This window comes from Leucoraja erinacea, chromosome 13, assembly GCF_028641065.1.
Source record: "Leucoraja erinacea ecotype New England chromosome 13, Leri_hhj_1, whole genome shotgun sequence".
In the NCBI taxonomy this organism is placed as follows: domain Eukaryota; kingdom Metazoa; phylum Chordata; class Chondrichthyes; order Rajiformes; family Rajidae; genus Leucoraja; species Leucoraja erinaceus.
The window spans coordinates 24,849,232-24,865,377 of NC_073389.1; the positions used below are offsets into that span (position 1 = coordinate 24,849,232).

General features: G+C 40.5%; 1 protein-coding gene across 6 annotated transcripts in view; it reads left to right on the forward strand.

Annotated features, from left to right (window-relative positions):
• usp9 (ubiquitin specific peptidase 9) overlaps window positions 1-16,146 on the forward strand; it is a 219,781-nt gene that overhangs the window by 176,286 nt on the left and 27,349 nt on the right. For all 6 annotated transcript variants that reach the window (XM_055644623.1, XM_055644625.1, XM_055644622.1 and 3 more), the window contains 4 exons: window positions 1,557-1,744; window positions 2,107-2,280; window positions 5,298-5,439; window positions 7,918-8,668. In XM_055644623.1, the coding sequence (XP_055500598.1) occupies window positions 1,557-1,744; window positions 2,107-2,280; window positions 5,298-5,439; window positions 7,918-8,668 (1,255 nt within the window). The remainder of the gene's footprint in view (window positions 1-1,556; window positions 1,745-2,106; window positions 2,281-5,297; window positions 5,440-7,917; window positions 8,669-16,146) is intronic.

Sequence of the window (16,146 nt, forward strand, 5' to 3'; positions counted from 1 at the left end):
CTGTATTGTAGCCATCTTTAGCTTATACTTGTTTTGGGGCCTGTCCCCTTCAGTTTTCTCTTCAGCATATAAAAGGGTTAGGGTTAGGGTGAATTGACGCTCAATTGGGTGATTGACTTGGCCACTCAAGAATTGACCATTTTTATCTTTGAAAAACTCCTTTGTTGCTTTAACAGTATGTTTGGGATCATTGTCTTGCTGTAGAATGAACTGCCGGCCAATATGTTTTGTGGCATTTGTTTGAACTTGACCAGATAGGATGTGTCTGTACACTTCAGAATTCATTATGCTACTACCGCCAGCAGTTGTATCATCAATGAAGATAAGTGAGCCAGTACCTTCAGCAGCCATAACACCCCACCACTGTGTTTCACAGATGAGATGGTATGCTTTGGATACTTTGCTCTTGCCATCACTCTGATATAAGTTCAGCTTCGTTTCATCTGTCCACTAAACCTTTTTCCAGAACTGTGGTTGCTCTTTTAAGAACTGTAACCTGGTCATCCTATTTTTGCGACTAACCAGTGTTTTGCATCTTGCAGTGTAGCCTCTGTATTTCTGTTCATGAAGTCTTCTGCGGACTGTGGTCATTGACAAATACACACCTGACTCCTGTAGAGTGTTTCTGATCTGTCGGACTGGTGTTTGTGGATTTTTCTTTAATATAGCAAGAATTATTCTGTCATCAGCTGTGGAGGTCTTCCTTGGCCTGCCAGTCCCTTTGCGATTAGTAAGCTCACCAGTGCTCTCTTTCTTCTTAACGATGTTCCATAAAGTTGATTTGGGTAAGCCGAAGGTTTGGCTGATGACTCTAACTGTTTTACTCTTGTTTCTCAGTCTCATAATGGCTAATTTGACTTTCATCGGCTAAACTTTGGTCCTCATGTTGATAAACAGCAATAAAAGTTTCTAAAGGTGATGGAAAGACTGGAGGAAAGACTGGGTGCTGAGAGCTCTCTTATATCTGCATTAAGGAGGCAATTAAACACACCGGAGCAATTACAAACATCTGTCAAGCCATGTTACCCAAACGTTATGGTGCCCTGAAATGGGACTATGTATAAACACAGCTGTAATTTTCTACATGGAAACCAAAAATGTATAAAAATGGCCTTTAATAAAATCTGACAATGTGCACTTTAATCACATGCGATTTTATTCTATTACAAATCTCAAATTGTGGAGTTAGAGGCAAATAAATAAATGATGGGTCTTTGTCCCAAACATTATAGAGGGCATTGCAAATTCACGATCCTCTTTTTGTTACCCTGTTTTCTTCAATGGTGAATTGTTTGTTCAATTTTTCAATATGATCTTGAATTACATTTTGAAAGGAAAGATATAGTTAACAAGTGGTACAATTTGTATGTCCTATTGCAGATATGTTTAATAATTCCAATTTTTTCTAACAAGTTGTATTTCTGTTATGAAGGTGGTTTATTTTGATAGTTCTGTTATGAAACTGGTTTATTTGATAATTCTGTTATGAAACTGGTTCATTTTGATAGTTCTGTTAATTTTATTGAAACCTTATTTGATATTGGATATTTTTACAGAGCAATGTTGATCCTAGAGATGATGTTTTCAGTTACCACCACCATTATGACAAACCAGTAATTGGAAAAACTGAAGATCGAAAGGAGTACAATATTGGAGTTCTGAGACATCTGCAAGTTATTTTTGGGCATTTGGCTGCCTCCAGGTTGCAGTACTATGTGCCTAGAGGTTTTTGGAAGCAGTTCAGGTTTGTTGCATAAAGATTTTGTGTGTACTAAAATGTCAATAATGTGAAACCTGATTCCTGAAAGGAAAGAGAGAAAGAGTTTGACAACTATTGACATGGTTTTAAAAATAAAAGCAATTATCTTATTTGTGAAATGCATTAACATTGTACTGACTTGTTTCATCAAAGGAAATAGAATTAAATGTTCATATTTTGTATAGAAATGATAAAGCAATTGTAAGTAGATTATATAACTTGGACTGAGTACAGCGTGGCAACAACAGGATAATACAATTTGTATCTAAAGCAAAACTTGATGGTGAGGAAATTGTTACTCTGTAGTACAAAGCACAAAATATTACTTTTTCTTATTACAACCATAGGCTTTGGGGTGAGCCGGTCAATCTTCGAGAACAGCATGATGCTTTGGAGTTCTTCAATTCATTAGTGGATAGCCTGGATGAAGCTTTAAAAGCTCTGGGACATGCAACGATGCTCAGCAAAGTTCTTGGTGGTTCGTTTGCTGATCAAAAAATATGTCAAGGTTGTCCTCACAGGTAAATTTGATAAATATATGACTGAACACTGCTGTGGAACACTACTGAGTAGTGATGAAGATTGCAGCTGAAATAAATATAATCTCTGGCACTCTATGTTATTACATTGCTTCGTAATAGGTTTGTTCAAATTATCTGTATTCTGTTGAGATGTATTAGCATATAATTAATTCTGAATTTTTATTTTAAATGCGTAAAAGCAAGATTTTGGATCATTATGGCAGAGGAGGCTATTTGACCTAAGGAAACCAATAATTTCCACTCTGCCCTGGAGATCATTTTCCCCTTCATACCTAAAATAAGGTAATATCTAAGTTTTAAAAATCCCACAAAAATTCTGGCAGAAGTGAAAGTTCCAAATATGTGACGCCATTGTTTTATAGGTGCTTAGAATGGTGTTGTTGAATTCCAAACATGTTCTAGGTTATGAGCAAGTCTTAGTAAGAATTTTCTTATGGTTATTAATTTTATTTATTCTGAGTGTCACCAGAAATATCTGCATTTGCCTATCACTTGAGGAGACAACAGTAAGTCACATTCTTGAGCATCACAAGGTATACCCGAAGTGCTTTTGGTTTGGGAGCTCCAGGATTTAGACCCAGCGATGAGTAACCAGCAATGTATTTCCAAATGAAGACAATGTGCAACATAGAAGGAATCCTGCAGGTGGCAGTGTTACTGCACCTGCTGCCCTTCTCTTGGTGGTAGAGGTTGTGAAGGTGTCATCCGAACGGGTACTTGCAGTAAACATTTTGAAATGTTCACAATACAGCTGGTGGAGGGAATCTGTGTTGTAGGTAGTTAATGAGATGTCAGCAGGCTGCTTAGTCACAATGATGTGGAGTTTTCTGAGAATTATTAGAACTGCACTCATTCAGGCAAGTGGAGAGTTTTACATCAGGCTGTTGACGTGCGTTGAAGATGGTGGAATGGCTTACAGGTATCAAGAGGTTTAAGCCACATGTCACAGAATACCTAGACTCTGACAGGCTTCTGTAACCACAGTACTTGTGATTGGTCCCATTGAGTGTTTGGTCACGGGTGACCCAAGATATTGTAACTGGAGCATTCTGATGTCAAGGGTTAGGTTGCTTGAATGTTTCTTAATAAAAATGGTAATTGTCTGACACATTTGTAGCATGAATATAACGTCCCACTTCTCAATCAAGAGATATGGGGAAAAAGCCGGAACGGCGTACTGATTTTGGATGATCAGCCATGTTCATATTGAATGGTGGTGCTGGCTCAAAGGGCCGAATGGTCTACTCCTGCACCTATTTTCTATGCTTCTAATCCGGACCTCAATATTGTCTTGGTCTTACTGCATGCAAGCATGAACTGGTTCATTTTGCTGAGGACCTGTGAACAGAATTGAATATTGCACAATCACAGCATGATGAAAGGAATTTCATTGATTAAGCTGTTCAAGTTGGGTGGCCCAATGATTATGCCCGTTGGAACTTATAAAGACAATGTCCTGAGGCTGGGGTGATTGACCTCTAGTAACCATCACCATCTTTCTGCAACTTATGATTCCGACCATTGGGATTCTTTCTGCATGAAGCCTTTTACTTCAATTTTACCACATCCCATCAAATGTTACCTTGATGTCAAGATAGTCACTTTCACATGGAATTCATATCATTGATCCATATTTATATCAAAGTGATGAAGAGATCTGGAGTTGCACTCAATCTGAACCACTTGATAGCACTGTTAATGACACATTCCATTATGTTACTGATGATTAAGAGCACCTTGTTTGATCAGTAATTAGCAATGGGCATAAATCCTGTATTTTCAGAACTGGAAATAATTGGGCAATTGTGCACATTGGTGGCTCGATGCTGATTTTGTCATTTTAGTGGAACAGTTTGACTTGAAGCAGAGTTGGTTTTGTTGCTCAGGTCTAAATATAGGGTCACTACCCAAAACGTCGACTGTCCATTTCCCACCACAGATGCTGCCTCACTCAGCAGTTCTTCCAGCTGTTCTTTATTTGCAAGAGACGTGCATGATCTGATCATAACAAATCTCAAGAAAAATGCAGGTAGTAGCATGAACCCACAGCAGTTTTGATTTTTTTAAATAAAAAAAATGTCTGCGCTTCGTCGACTGAGAAGGAACTGGAGAATCTTCAAATCTAACTGCCCTCACAAATTCACCTCCATATGAGGTCTGCTACGGGATGGCATGCAACCTATGATTCTAATCAAGGGTCAGCTATGGATCCAATTCTTGGAACAATGAAAGCTGTGGTGTTGCTCCAATTTTTCCGATTGTAATATTGTACATGGCAACGAAACCGGAATGGAATAAGTCAGTCTGAATTCCAAGGAGCAAGAGGAGCAGCTGTCTACCCAATGATGAGGAACTTGCCTCCCTATTTCCCCATTAAAGTTGGTGTGAATGAGAACCTCTCCAACATTTGAAGTTCGACAGCACTCGGAACAAAACGGCCTATTTGTTTGGCAAGCCATCCTCTGTTAGGTTGACTTTACCTCGCTGTGCTGCTGTGGATATGTGCCATATTTCAATTGCTCTGCAGAAACATGTCAAACCACCTTCAAGAGCAACTAACAAATATGCACTCTTAATTACCTACAAGAACATAGACAGCAGACGAATGGGAACACAACAAACAAGAAATTTCTGTCCAACAATCGGTTTTATCAACAATGCTCATTTGTATTAAGATCAAATCCTTGAAATTAATTTCAGAAAAACAAAGGGAATATTTTTATGTGGACTGCAGCAATTCAAGACCATATTTCCACACTGCCATAGGGCAAATTAAGGATAAGCAGCGAATGGTGTCCTTGCTAGTGATACTCATATATATACACATGTAAGTAAGTCTGTGCCTGAGGGATGGGTTTCACTTTGTATTTTGTCATGTATCAACATTTGTATCTGGTGTAGGGATGTGCTTTGAGTGAATTCTTGAATGCTAGTTTTAAATATAGCATTATATTTCTGATTGGTGGGCTAATTGTATTGACTTGTTTTTGTTTCAGGTATGAATGCGAGGAATCCTTCACAACACTGAACGTCGACATTAGAAATCATCAAAACCTTCTTGACTCACTTGAGCAGTATGTCAAAGGAGACTTACTGGAAGGTGCCAATGCATACCATTGTGAGAAATGTAATAAAAAGGTAATTGCAATTTTGTATCCAGATATTACTGGTCTAGATTCTGCAGTCATTACCTACAATGCTATGCCTACTGCATTTCTGCACAGAAACTGCGGATTTTAACATTTACCATTCTAATATTTAGGTTTGACTTTGCACTTAACTTTCTGAATTTTTTTTTTTTCCAAGACTAAAGGCATGAACAGTTAATGATATAGCCCCATCTTAGCATTCCATTTATTTGTTCACGAGATGTTATTGATTAGGGAAATTTGCGGAATTATTGTTTTTTGAATTCCTCGTTGAGCAGAAGAGGCAGTTTAGCTGTATTTAGGTCTTGACCTGGAATTTGGGGAAAGGCAAAGGATGGAAAATTTAACTTTCTAAAGGATATTAGTGAAGCAAATTAGTTTCATGATTGCTGTCTCTAAGATGCAATTATTTAGTATTTTTAAAATTCCGCTTATTAACTTAGTTTAAATTTCCTCAATTTCCTGCCTCAAATTTCTAAATCAGTGGTCCAAGACGAATATATTTACACCTAAATTATGAGCTACAGTCACGTTTCAACTATTGAGCAAAACACTGTATTGGAGGAGCTCAGCAGGATTCTAGCCTGAAGAAGGGTCACGACCTGAAGCAGTGTCTGTCCATTCGATCCACAGATGCTGCCTGACTGCGATATTCCTCCACTGTTTTGTGTTGTCAAGATTCCAGCATCTGCAGTTTATTATGTCTCTGTCTTATTTTTAATGTAGTTGTACTCAGTTTCGGAAGTGGGGTGTTTACAAGCATAACTCTGCCCACTGTTTTTGTTTCAAACAGTTACACTGAAAAATCTGACCTGCAAATTTTTGAAATATGAATTGCTTTGCTTTTACATAATATGCATTTCCAAAATGACAATAGACAATAGATGCAGTAGGCCATTCGGCCCTTTGAGCCAGCACTGCCATTCAGTGTGATCATGGCTGATCATCCCCAATCAGTACCCCTTTCCTGCCTTCTCCCCATGTCCCCTGACTCCGCTATCTTTAAGAGCCCTAGCTAACTCTCTCTTGAAAGTATCCAGAGAACCGGCCTCCTCCACCCTCTGAGGCAGAGAATTCCACAGACTCACAACTCTCTGTGAGAAAAAGTGTTTCCTTGTCTCCGTTCTAAATGGCTTACCCTTTATTCTTAAACTGTGGCCCCTGGTTCTGGACTCGACTTGGCAAGCTGTAAATGCCACTACTTGGCAAGCCGTTTGAGATAATATACTGTTTTACAAAGTCATGTTAATGAGAGCTAATTTGTAGGATCCTATTAAGTGCCATGAAATGCATCACCAGTTAACGGGGTGGTAGTGAGAGGATGAATGCTTGATAATGAGCCGTCTACTTTGCTGATCCTGTCCTTGTGCCTTTTTTGATAGCATGCCTTTGCACTAGGAAGCCTGGTCCCAATTTATCAGAGTGGCCCCAGGCAGTGTCCTGCTGTGTCTGTCAGTTTTGATACCCCTTCCGTGATTGCCTTCAAAGCTAGTGAGGCCATGCCCTAGACTCGGTGGTAGTCAAAGATGTTTAAATTGAAGATCTATTGTCTATTGCCATTTTGGAAATGCATCTCTTAAAAACAACGGAGTCAATGGGGAGAAGGCAGGAACGGAGTACTGATTGGGAATGATCAGCCATAATCACATTGAATGGCGGTGCTGGCTCGAAGGGCCGAATGGCCTCCTGCTGCACCTATTGTCTATTGTCTATTTAAGACCCAAAATATTGCAGATACTGGAATCTTGGAACAAAAAACATTGCTGGAAGAAGTTAGTGGGTCAGAAATTCAAAGGGTTCTGACCCAAAACATTGCCTATCCATTTCCCTCCACAGATATTCATTAAGCATCTTGATGTGCAGTTACTTCAATTAGAATAGTAAGGAATTGATATTCCCATATTTTTTGAAAATTATATATTTTAATGTAATTGAAGAACCTATTTTGCTTTTTAATTGTATCCATATTTCTTTATTGATGAAATTGCATCAGAAAATTGGAATACAAGTAGTTGCAGCTTTGGAGGTAATTGGGCCAGCTAAATCCAAATTAGCTCCAAGAGTAATTCAGCTGGTCTCATTTACCCCCTCCCACTCCCTCCTCTCCCAATGGCCTTTCAATTTTTTTCCCAGATCCTTCTTGAATGCTGCAATTCAATCTGAGTTTGAAATGTTACAAAGTTGAAAGAAACAATGGTAGTGGCTGGACATGAAATATAGTTCTTGCAAGTCTACATTTGAATCTTCTATTCACACATGATGAAAGGTGAAGGACTTAACAGTTGATAACACCGAATGAATGGTGCTAAATATGAGCCTGCTTCATGGGGGCAGGGATGGGTGGAATGTATGCAGATGATAATTTATCATAAATTATTTTCTTTGGCATTGTCATGGGCATGAGTTCTTTGATATTTATGAGTAATAGCAGAACTTAACATTATCATGTAATATTCCTGTTTTGCAGGTGGATACAGTGAAACGTTTGCTAATAAAGAAGTTGCCACCAGTTTTAGCAATTCAACTCAAGCGATTTGACTACGACTGGGAAAGGGAATGTGCAATTAAATTCAATGACTATTTTGAGTTTCCTCGAGAATTGGACATGGAGCCCTACACAGTGGCTGGAGTTGCCAAATTGGAAGGGGATGACATCAACCCAGAAAATCAGTTGATTCAAAATGACCAGCCAGATAATGAACAACCTGGTAGCACCAAATATAGACTAGTTGGTGTGCTGGTGCACAGTGGTCAGGCCAGTGGTGGACATTACTATTCATATATTATTCAACGAAATGGTGGCGATGGTGAAAAAAATAAGTGGTATAAGTTTGACGATGGTGATGTAACTGAGTGCAAAATGGATGACGATGAAGAGATGAAAAACCAATGTTTTGGTGGTGAATACTTGGGCGAAGTGTTTGATCATATGATGAAACGTATGCAATTCAGGCGACAAAAACGATGGTGGAATGCCTACATCCTTTTTTATGAACGAATGGACACCATAGATAAAGATAATGAATTAATTAAGTACATCTCTGAGCTTGAGATTAGCATTAAACCACACCAGATAAAAATGCCAATTGTTATTGAGCGAAGCGTCCGGAAACAAAACGTGCAATTTATGCACAACAGAATGCAGTATAGTTTGGAGTATTTCCAATTCATTAAGAAACTTTTAACATGTAACAGTGTCTACCTGAATCCTCCACCTGGTGAGTATGAACTATCTTTTTTTGATAACAGTGCATTTCTGAAAATACAAAATATAAGTTTAAGTGGTGGTACTGCCACAGAAGATATGTCATGTAAATATGAAAATAATGTTTCTGGTCCCCTGAACCGTTTGAATTAAAAACATGACACCTTGATCAAGCAAATAGGAAAGTCCAATTTCCCTTAGCAGCCAGAAAAAGGATTAAATATATAAAAACTGATAGCCTGAAGAATGAGAAGAAATTTATTTCTCAATGTATGGTTAGGTTTTAGGAATATGCCACATTAATGGGTGGCAGAAATGCTTACATTGAAAATAAATCATTTGCCATAACATAGGATCGTTGACTGAATGTTGACAATCTGTGGAATTCTCTGCCACAAAAGGTAGTTGAGGCCAGTTCATTGGCTATATTTAAGAGGGAGTTAGATGTGGGCCTTGAGGCTAAAGGGATCAGGGGGTATTGAAGGAAGGCAGGTACAGGATACTGAGTTGGATGATCAGCCATGATCATATTGAATGGAGGTGCAGGCTCGAAGGGCTGAATGGTCTACTCATGCACCTATTTTCTATGTCAGGTTAGGGTTTGGTAACTAATTTGACAAAATGATCATCCCTGGTTGTTTTTGTTTCTGCTATAATATTTCAATTCTGTGACCAAGTTCATAATGGGCCTGTCCCACTTAGGCGATTTTTCAAGCGACTGCTGGCGACACTCGGCTACTGTCAGAGTGGAACACACACACACACACACACACACACACACACACACACACACACACACACACACACACACTACACAGCGGGGGACAGGGCAAGCGGGGGAGTGCTGTCTGCAATTCACACGGTGCAAACCAAAGGTGATACAGACGATGAACAGGAAGGTTGGTGCTGTAATTTAGACGGCTAAAGCACAGTGTATGGTAAGTCCTAAAAGAGTGGGGGAGAAGGAGGGAGAAGGATTGGAGACAACTTTTAAGTATCCATGCAACTTTTAAGAAGCCAACGATACACGGCTGTGAAGCTCGGCGGACATTTAACATTACCGGTCGGTTATCCTTGGTTCTGAAAACTACTGCTTACTTTTGTTTCCCCCAATGAGCCAATGAAATTCACCGGTCAGAACCGGCTACAACCTACAAGAACCTACGAGAACCTTTGACCTCCTGGCAACCCACTAGGACCTCCTTGCGACCCACCTATGGCACGAGAATTCTCGCTACTCTCCATGGTGGCTTCATTCTGGTCGCCGCTAATCTTTTAACATGTTGAAAAATTTGTGGCGACCATAATGAGGCCGTGACTAGTTCCCAGAATGCGGGAACTCCTCACGACAATGAACCCGGCAACCACCTGCGAACATGTGGCGACTGCATAGTCTCCTGCAGTCGCCTAAAAAGTCACCTGTGGGACAGGCCCATTAGTCTCTTTTTCAGTAGTAAAAACATTCTTTTAAACAATTTGTATTGGAAAATTCAGCTTTCGACAAGATATTCACTACTTTAATCATGCTGGCACTTTACAATAATTGTAATTTAAATAATTCATTTATTGCTTAACAGGTTTAAGCCAGCATTTTTCAACATTTACATATACTTTTGTAACCAATATATAAACAGTTCAATGATTCCATTGTGTGTAAAGTTGCTCTTGGGTAGAGCAGTACAGATTTCACTATTTCACTTTTTCAGAAGCTGGAGCATAAACAAAACACTTTTACAGAATAAACATTTGGTTTAAATAGTAAACAGTCGTTCATTGAGTACATGAGATATCTTGTCTCTGGATGGTTGAGCAAAGATCACTCTTTCCATGTTATTAATGGCAGGGTTTCCCCCTAAAAGGCTTGTCCCACTTGGCCGTCATTTACGCTACAGGCAGGTAGTGACTGACGTGCGACAGTCATGCAACTTCATGCGTCAGCACAGCTGTCTGGAGCGCGTGACGTCATTTGAATACCCAGTTTATGATATTTACCGAGTTTATGATATTTATGGTGATTTTCTAAAATGTTCCAGTTTCTTGAACGGTGCTAGTAATTGGAAAACTGCAGATGTAATGTCCCTATCCAAAAAAAGGCGTGAATGAAAAGTAGCAAGCTGCAGACCAAATTAATCTGTAGGAAGGAACTGCAGATGCTGGTTTAATTTGAAGATAGACACAAAATGCAGGAGTAACTTGGCGGGACAGGCAGCATCTCTGGAGAGAAGGAATGGTTGATGTTTCAGGTCGAGATTCTTCTTCAGTCTGAAGAAGGGTCTTGACCCAAAATGCCATCCATTGCTTCTCTCCAGAGATGCTGCCGGTCCCGCTGAGTTACTCAAGCATTTTGTGTCTATCTTCAATTTAAACCAGCATCTGCAGTTCCTTCCTACAGAAATCGGTATCGCGCACGAAGATTTTGTGCCCTACAAAATCCTGGAGCGTCGCGCAATACCGTGCGCCATTCCATACCCCTCCATTCCCCTCCGCGCTTCTCCATGCGACCGTCCCGCGTGGCCCACACGCTACCCGTGCATCTCAACGCGACGACGAGGTCGCGTGAATGGCGCGCAAATGACAGCCAAGTGGGACAGGCCCTTAAATCTCCTGAGGTATTACTTAAGATGGCACTACCTGAATAGAAACAGCTGTTGCTATTCCAGTGGAAAGATCTCTTTGAAATCTCAAAATCGCCACCTCTTCCTACTCCAGTCCATTAACCAAACATGAGATTAACAGTTTCCCCTTGGGATACATTTAAAGGCTGTTGGAACTCTGGTTGAGAAAACATTCCCAGATCGCCTGCGTGCCCCGGGACTGATTCATAGAGTACAAAAGCAAGTAGGTTATGTTGGAAATGTGTGCAATGCTAGGTAGGTCACAGGCACTGTACTGTCTTGTTATCGGATTGTAGAAGGGAGGGGGCAGAGGAGAGGCTGTTCCCACAGCTTTGAGTGTTATATTCGTGCAGCGGTCTGGCCAGGGTTGGGGGTGATTTACTTGAGAACAAATGAGACCAGGGGGAAAAGAAAGAAAACTACTGGAGGAATTCGATCATAGAGCACAGAACCAGGGCTTCGGGCCATCTTGTTCCTGTCAACCAAGATGTCTTGTCTCAACTATCCTCTTTTGATGCATTTGGCCCAGATCCCGCCAAACCTTTCCTATTTATGTGTCTGTTTATGTTTCCTATTTATGTGTCTTTTAAATGTTGTTTGATGTATCTACCTCAACTTCTACCTCAACTACTTCCTAGCAGCTCGTTCCAAATACACAACCTCTTTGTGATAAAGTTGCCGCTCCTATAAAAATGTTCCCTTATCACCTTAAATCTATATCCTTTAGTTCAGGGGTCGGTAACCTTGTTCTGCATAGGGGGCCAGGACCCATGTCTGTGAGCAGATGGTGGGCCACATCTATCGTCATGGTTAATAAATGGAGGTAATAATAATACATACTAACTAAATTAGTAATTAGTAATAATACAAACTAATAACACATAAATCAGTAATAATACATACTAATAATACATACTAACTAGTGTGACACTTGGTGATTTTCGCATTAGTTTTCATGGGTTTTTCAATTCGTTTTCTGCAGTTCCCAGATCACTCGCGTCTCCGGGACTAGCTCCAGTTTCCAGGTCGCCTGCATGCCCCTGGACTAGCTGCAGTTCCCAGGTTGCCTGAGTGCCCCGGGACTGGCTGTGGTGCCCAGGTGGCATGCGAGTCCTGTAACTAGCTGTAGCGCACAGGTCGCCTGCGTGCCCGGAACTGGCTGCAGTTCCCAGGTTGCCTGTGAGCCCCGGGACTGGCTGTAGCGCCCAGGTAGCCTGCGTGCCCCGGGACTGGCTGTGGCACCCAGGTTGCTCGCGAGCCCCGGGACTAGCTGTAGCGCCCAGGCCACCTGCGAGCCTCGTGACCGGCTGTAGCGCCCAGGTCGCCTACGTGCTCCGGGACTGGCTGCAGATCCCAGGTCGCCTGCGAGTCCCAGGACTGGCTGCAGTTCCCAGGTCACCTGCGTGTCCGTAACAGACAGGTAAAGAAATTACAATTTCTAGCAAAAGACCAAGTCTTCATGGAGAAGATCAGCTGCTGGCTGGTACATTGGCATATCATAATCAGTAGCATCATCATAATCCTCAGACTGCAACCAATAAGCAACTCTGTACACCCTATTTTTCCTCAACTTTTCAATTTTGGCATTGTAAACCTACATGCTTTTCTGCCCACTACTTTCCCAGTGGGACCGATATTTTCCAAACGAGGTATACAAGTACAAGATGTGTCCATTTTAAGATCCCTCTTAGACTCGGACATGACAGAGAAATTCACTTCAAGGTGAGCTCGGGCTTGGCATTTGGATTGACAATTTTGCATTTCTTCTTCAGAGGCATCTGAAAAATATAAAGAAAAAAACCACTGAACAGCATTTAGTGGAAACAAGATTTTATTTGCAGTTTTAGAAAAAAAGTAGAAATGATTTTGTTCAACAAAATGCCTAACACAAGTTAACAAATAGTCAATACCCAACAAATAATTCATATTCATCAGTGTCATCAAATCAATCAAGTTCATCTAAATTCAAATTACTAGATCTAAACATCTATCCCAATCTTAAGAAAGTGTTAAAGATATTTTTTTTAAATAGCCAGTATCCAAATAACAAACTGATCCCATTCACAATATAACATGATTTTTAAAACTCACCTTGTCATGAATTTCTATGCCAAATCAAAGAAATTGAATGTTTAATTCCCATAAATTTCCTCTGTTGGTTTATAACTCTGCCACAGAAGGTAGTTGAGGCCAGTTCATTGGCTATATTTAAGAGGGAGTTAGATATGGCCCTTGTGGCTAAAGGGATCAGGGGGTATGGAGAGAAGGCAGGGATGGGATACTGAGTTGGATGATCAGTCAAGATCATATCGAATGGCGGTGCAGACTCGAAGGGCCGAATGGCCTACTCCAGCACCTATTTTCTATGTCTATGTAAGGGCCGTTTTACACAGACATGTGTTCAAAATCCACAAACATCCACTCTCAAGATAATCAAAATTATTATTTTTTGCACAATCATGTCACAAGAACATCTAAATTATCTATATTTTGTGTAATTGTCTATCCATGATCATTATTTTCATACTAAGTATCTGACTAAAAACTATGTACTGTGGAAGTTTTTAGTCAGATATTTAGTATGAAAATATTGATCGTAGATAGACAATAACACAAAATATAGGTAATTTAAATGTTCTTATGACATGACTGTGCACAAAATAATGAATTTGATTATCTTGAGAGTGGAAGATTGTGGATTGTGGCCGCCACCATGATTTTGCTCACACTCACAGCCGGCAGGCAATACACGGCCGATATCGGGGACTAAATAACATATTTTGCATCATCAGATTAAAATGAAATTACACCAAAAACTAGATAAGATGTTAAATAAACGTCCTACAGTACATATCTTTTGTTTTGTCCTGAACTTGCGATCCATGATTTTGAAGGCGTTGAAGTTGGGCCCGACTTTCGTCCAGCGATTCAATATTCAAGCAACATTTTTTTTTAAATCGCGAACAGTATGACAGAACGAAATGTCCTCATAAGCTTGTCGTACGAGGAAATCCCTCCCTGACAACCAATAAGAACCTGCATTTTACTAAACCCCCCCCCCACAGCCTCTCGAGCCGCACGCACAGGCAGTGGGCAGATCTAGAGTGCCACTGATGACAGGAATTTGTAACAAGGCCACACTTTAAGATCACCATTCAGTCTCCTATGCTGTAAGGAATAAAGTCCGAGCCTGCCCCACCTCTCCCTAGAACTCAGGCCCTCAATTATGAAAACATCCTTGTAAATCTGGTCTGCACTCTTTCCAGCTTAATGGAATCTTTCCTATAGCAGAGCGATCAAAACAACACGATACTCAAAATGTGGCCTCACCACCGTTTTATACAACTGTAACATAACATCCCAACTTCTTTACTCAAAAACCACATTCACCACCCTATTTACCTGTGACTGTGTACTTGTATTCCTAGATCCCTCTACTCTTCACCGCACATCAGGGTCACAGTGTTCATTATAAACAACAACACTCCTCAGGACCATTCCGTTCATTTTGCTCAATGGATCAAGCTGCATGTGTGAAATGAGTAAACAATGTTTCAGGTCGGAACCCTTTTTCAGACTGATGGAGTAGATCGCTAATGCATTTCACTCAGCCTTTTTGATTTTTGAAGTGTGTATCAATTTGGGTCTCACTCAACATTCAATAATACTGACAGTTGTCAATGGCTCAATTCTAGCAGGCAGTGCTGGAAATTTACAAATATTTAACAGTATTAAGCGGGCATTATGATTTATTGTCTCAGAGAAACACAGGCTCAATTTTGGTAACAGGCAGAGATTAATCTTATCCAGCCTTCCAGGGTTGTTACTGTTGGCAGGGCAATACCAACTTCTGTAAAGGTATGTTCATGTCTCTGTGAGGCCTGCATTTAAAGCCCATTCCTATTGGCCTGCAAAAAGTGATCTATTTCCTTGAACAATTACAGGTGTTGTGAAGGTATTCCCATGTTGCTGTTAGATAAGAACTTCCAAGACCTTGACCAAGTGACCCTCATGTTAGGCTCTTGAGAATTGCAGAACAAAGTGCTGATAGTGGCATTCCCATATGCCTACTATCCTTATTGTGGGTGTTGGATGTTGCAGATTTGTATTATACTTTTGAAGAAGTATTGGATAATTGCTGCAGGGCAAACTTATAAAATAGTCTGTTTGTTGAGGGGTGGACAGTGTAAATGTTTGGCAGGGAGATAAAATATTAATCAACATAATCATCTTGTGCACGCTATTCCAAGCAAGCTGGGAGTATTCTATCACATTCCCAGCAAGCCTTGAGGACAGAAAAAATAACATCACTCAGCAGTTCAGGCTGTACCTGTAGAAAGAGAACATTTAAAATAGAGAAAACAGGTTATTTTGAAATTATAGAGAGAAGGAAGGTTGGGATGCAAAACAATATCCTCGATGGAACTAGGAATAACCTGCTGATAAATTGTTGATGAATCCAACTGTTAACCTAATGAAAACAATGAGAAAGGGCGGCACGGTGGCGTAGCGGTAGAGCTACTGCCTTACAGTGCCAGAGACCCGGGTTCGATCCTGACTACAGGTGCATGTCTGTATGGAATTTGTACGTTCTCCCCGTGACCTGTGTTGGTTTCCTCGGAGATCTTCGGTTTCCTCCCACATTCCAAAGACATACAGGTTTGTAGGTTAATTGGCTTGGGGTAAATGTAAAAATTGTACCTAGTGTGTAGAGTAGCGTTAATGTGCTGGGATCGCTGGTAGGTTCAGACTCGGTGGGCCGAAGGGCCTGTTTCCGCGCTGTATCACTAAACTAAACTAAAGGGACGTGTAAAAGCTGTGAAATGCAGGCCAGAACAATAGGAAATGCCCAGAATAGACAATAGGTGCAGGAGGA